General features: G+C 35.7%; 1 protein-coding gene across 1 annotated transcript in view; it reads right to left on the bottom strand.

The window, feature by feature from the left end:
• ppp1r11 (protein phosphatase 1, regulatory (inhibitor) subunit 11) overlaps positions 1-4,242 on the bottom strand; it is a 23,663-nt gene extending 19,421 nt beyond the window's left edge. Inside the window, exons 1-2 of the mRNA XM_015024581.1 lie at positions 3,912-4,242; positions 2,953-3,061 (exon numbers count right to left, since the gene is read on the bottom strand). Coding sequence (XP_014880067.1) covers positions 2,953-3,061; positions 3,912-3,989 — 187 coding nt within the window. The 5' untranslated portion in view covers positions 3,990-4,242. The remainder of the gene's footprint in view (positions 1-2,952; positions 3,062-3,911) is intronic.
• Between the last annotated feature and the right edge of the window lie 40 nt (positions 4,243-4,282).

Raw genomic sequence — 4,282 nt, 5'->3', positions numbered from 1 at the left:
GATTTTATACTTTTAAATGTTAGAATAAACTTTGAAAATGTATGACGTGGAACACTGACTATCATCTCTGTGTGGCTTTTGTTTCCACACATGGAATCATTGAATCCGGGAGCATAAGAGAATATAACGAGCCAGAAGTTAATGATTTTATTCACGCCCTGGTCCAGCCAGGCCTTTTCTTTCTTATAATTTACTAAATGAAAGAAGTTTAATTGTAGGTGATTTTATCGTCCACATTAATGACGTCACTTGGAAAGTAGCTCCACTGTTCATAACCATCACATTTGAGCAACATGTTTCTGGTGTCCCTCAATGGATATGGTATTTTCTTTAGGACTAAACATCTACTTACATGTTCAGTATATTTATATACGAGCCATTCACAAAACATTTAAATATTTATTCAAAAACTACATTTTTATGTAGTGTCCAATTTAATTAAGTCAGAAAGACAGATTATTTCTCACTCAGCAAGTGATTTGTTTTGCATCATTCGGCAGAAACTTAGCTCACAGCTATAATCCAAAATCCTACATTTTCTCCATGTTAGATTTAGTGGTGCCTGCTCAGCAGAACTAGGCTCATTGGAAGAGTAACCATCCTTAGATGAATGTCAAAATTTAGAAGGTTTCATTTGAACAAATCTAGAACGTCTTTAAGGGAGATGACATAAAAAAACCCTCCAGCATGGCTTCTTATTCTAACCTTACATCCTCAAACAAAATCAACTCAGATGTGTTGCTTAATACCATAAATAAAATAGTTCTTCCTGTAGAACAGCTCACATCTGTGTCAAAGTTGTAAATGCATGAGTCCGTGTCCAGATGGTCAGTCCTCCCCTGGACAGAAGTTCTAACTGAATACAGTTTTTGTTTTTTTTCTGTTCAAATTGTAAACCCGCCACAGTGGCGGGTGCGTTGCTCCAATTCACACACAACTTCAAACTTTTACCCGCATTTGGCCAGTGGCGTGTGCTACTTCCACCCCTGATTATGATACCAAGCAGAATAATACTGCTACTTAAATTGTTGAAATATTTGTAAATACGGTTGATTTTGATACAATCTCTGGTCTTATAAGTGACATCACTAACCATTTGCCTGTTTTTGCAGTTTCTCCACAGTTTTTTTTTTTTTTTTTTTTTTACAAAACAAAAAATCTTAAAACTCATCTGATATAGAACATCTGAACATGTTGCTGCTTTTAAAGCAGAGTAAGCAGCACAAAACTGGAGTGAAGTATATATATCAATGGAGACACTGATACTGCTTATGATACAGTTCAACCACTATCATACAAGACTCTCCCCAGTGGGGTGGTGAGGGGTGCTGGTGCCCATCTCCAGCGGTCAATGGGCGAGAGGCGGGGTCACATTTCTGCCTCTTGAGCTTGAAATCTGTTAGTCAAAAGCTAAAGCTTATCAGTAATGCCGCTCCATCCTGTATGATCACTCCCACCACCTGAATGACGTTAATCATGAATGGACCAGACATTCCACGTTACACAGAGAGGCTCGGTGGATGCAAAGGGCATCTATGGACTTATTATGAGTAGGGTATAAAAGAAGAATTGAAATGTCCAGGGAGACAGCAGTACATGTGTATTTAAAATTGGTGGACAAAACTGTAAGTATCTTATATGGCACCTGAAGGCTCATCATACAGATATTTTTTCAAAGGCAAGTTATTATTGATGTGCATAAAATGCAACCAGACAACTGATTTGTGATAAATTTATTGTACGCTATGAGGTTCCATATCCTGGTGTATATAGGTGCTAATTTCAAGCGAAAAGTTTGCTTGGTTGCGCTATAACATTAGTTCTTTAGCTTATATACATGCATTACATTCTGGCTTAACTGGCCCCTTTTTTAAAGGACAATTTTGTTACAGAGTCTTCACAAGTGAATTTATTTGCCAATTCTGTTGTTTTGTTTATGTTGGATATCTTAATGTCTTCCCATTGCAATGTTAAATGCTCATTCGGATTAAAGTTTATTGATCTTCAAGAATATGTTCTTACATTACTATGCCATTATCACTATATTACCTGAAAATTGTCTCAAAACAACAATCTTATCATTTATCACAATAACTTCTGGGACAATGCATCATCCACCAAAATTTGTTATTGTGATAGGTGTAGTCGTCGAGTGTTTTAGTGGACTGGTTGATGGACACCATGGATTAGGACAGAAACACTGCAGACACACAGACCTCAGAAGACCTCAGCATCAGAATGACAGTTCTTCCACAATCATCTCCTGAGACTGTTATGAGGTGATATATGAAATATTGAGTTATTGTTGAAAGCAAAGCCAGGAAAATAAAATAAAAAAAAGAGTTAAATCTCTTTTTGTATATTCACACAATAACGTTAAGGTATAACTTATTAAAAACTTGATTAATTTTGTGTTAATTCCAGTGAATTCATCAAAAAAAAATTTAATTTATATATAATGCTGTTGACTAAATTGACAATAGGATTGGTCAACTAAAATTTCATTATTTTGCCAAAACTAGACTAAGACTAAAACAATTCTGTTGGCTAAATTATGACTAAAACTAACTTGCATTTAGTCAAAAGACTAAAACTAAAACATTTGCTGTCAAAATTAACACTGCTCTCTTTTATTTTATTCTCCTATAACAGAATCAGAATATACTTTATTGATCCCCACTGTGAAATTACTTATTTGTTGTCTATCTACTCCATCCAAAGTGTTATTTATAAGCAAATACAAATTTAACCATAAGTGATATAAAATTTATTTAAAAAATATATACATGAGTTTGATATATGTAATTTAAATATTTCCTAGATGTAACAAAAATAAATCTAATAAAATATTAAGTCTGTACATGGAAATATGTTAATCTATTAATAGGCCATCAAATCCTTCATTTCTGCCAAATAACACTTTGCTGTTTCCCATAGGCTATTTAAACTCACACTTAGACGATCGTCTTCCCAGGTGCTCATTGTCAACTGTGTCACTGGACCACTCCACCTTCTTCTCAGTCTTCCTCTTCCTCAGCTTGATTGTCAAACTTCGTCCTTCCTGTAAACAGGATAAACTTCCACATTAATCTCCAGTTACTCCAGTACTAATTTTTAAAATCAGGCAACAAATTCAAACTAGAAATAATATTTTAATCAAAATATTACTTTGATAAGGAATAGTCACTAGTTTTTTAAACTTACATAAGTGTCAATGCAATTTTAAATAGATTAGCAAAAAATACTCTAAAACATTCATTACTTGGTAATATATAACACTTCCTTCTAGCTGACTAGATCAATCTGTGCTATAATTTATCTGTGATCTTAATACACCTGTGTAATCTTATGTTGTGAATAGACTATCAGACAGTGATATTGAAAATATATTAATAAAGAGCAACAATGAGAAAGAACCTATTTTTATTAGCTGACCAATAGTAAAAGGTCATATTTCGTTAGGTTAGCAACAACAGTGCTTATAGGCCTCCCCTTACTGGCGGTTCGGCTGAAAGGCGTGTAGACTGAGGTATCGCTAGCTGGATACCGATACCATTGGACAATATTGTATCAGTACCAGAATTTTAGATCATGACCAGGGCAGTCATGAAATCCGTCTGAACACATCCACAGAACCGCATGAACCTTTCCAGCTGCCCATGCCCACTAACTTGCATACTAACCTTAATTTATGGTCACCGGTTTTAACACGCATCTAGCGTTTAGTAATTAGGACTAAATAATAACGGCAGCATTAGGCTTCGTAAATTAATAAAGAGCGGCGAGTTAATGGATTCTTTTTTTCACGTTCTAACATGAACACGGGCCTTGTTAGCAGTAGTGGGTGGTTAGGTACATTACAAATCAATTACCCATCAAAACAGCCTTTGGTCCCGTTTTTAAGCATTTACCTGCTGTGGAGGTGGCGGTGTATTTGTCTGAACAGTCTCCGTTATCGTCTCACTGGATGTTCCGGGAACCTCCGCCATCCCTTTAGCTGCTCTGCTAACGCTACCGTTAGCTTATTTTAAGATCCAAACCAACTGGAACCAGGTCTCTGTGAAGTGGAAGTTGAAGGTATGGGGCAAGCTGAGAATGACCCTACTTGGTAAGCTCACAAAATGCCAATTAAACGATTAATATAAACCCGAAGACTGTGATATATTCTACACATATATGCTCGAGACTACACAAGTTGCGAAAAAAAATGAACCTGACTTGAACCGGATGTAGATTCTTCTTCTTCTTTTTCTTCTTCTTCTCCTCCTTCTTCTTCTTCTTT

The sequence above is a fragment of the Poecilia latipinna genome, unplaced genomic scaffold (assembly GCF_001443285.1).
Source record: "Poecilia latipinna isolate Pla-1442-1.1 unplaced genomic scaffold, P_latipinna-1.0 Scaffold3722, whole genome shotgun sequence".
NCBI lineage: Eukaryota > Metazoa > Chordata > Actinopteri > Cyprinodontiformes > Poeciliidae > Poecilia > Poecilia latipinna.
The sequence above is the reverse complement of the archived record's forward strand: the minus strand, read 5'-3'. Positions and strand labels throughout refer to the sequence as shown.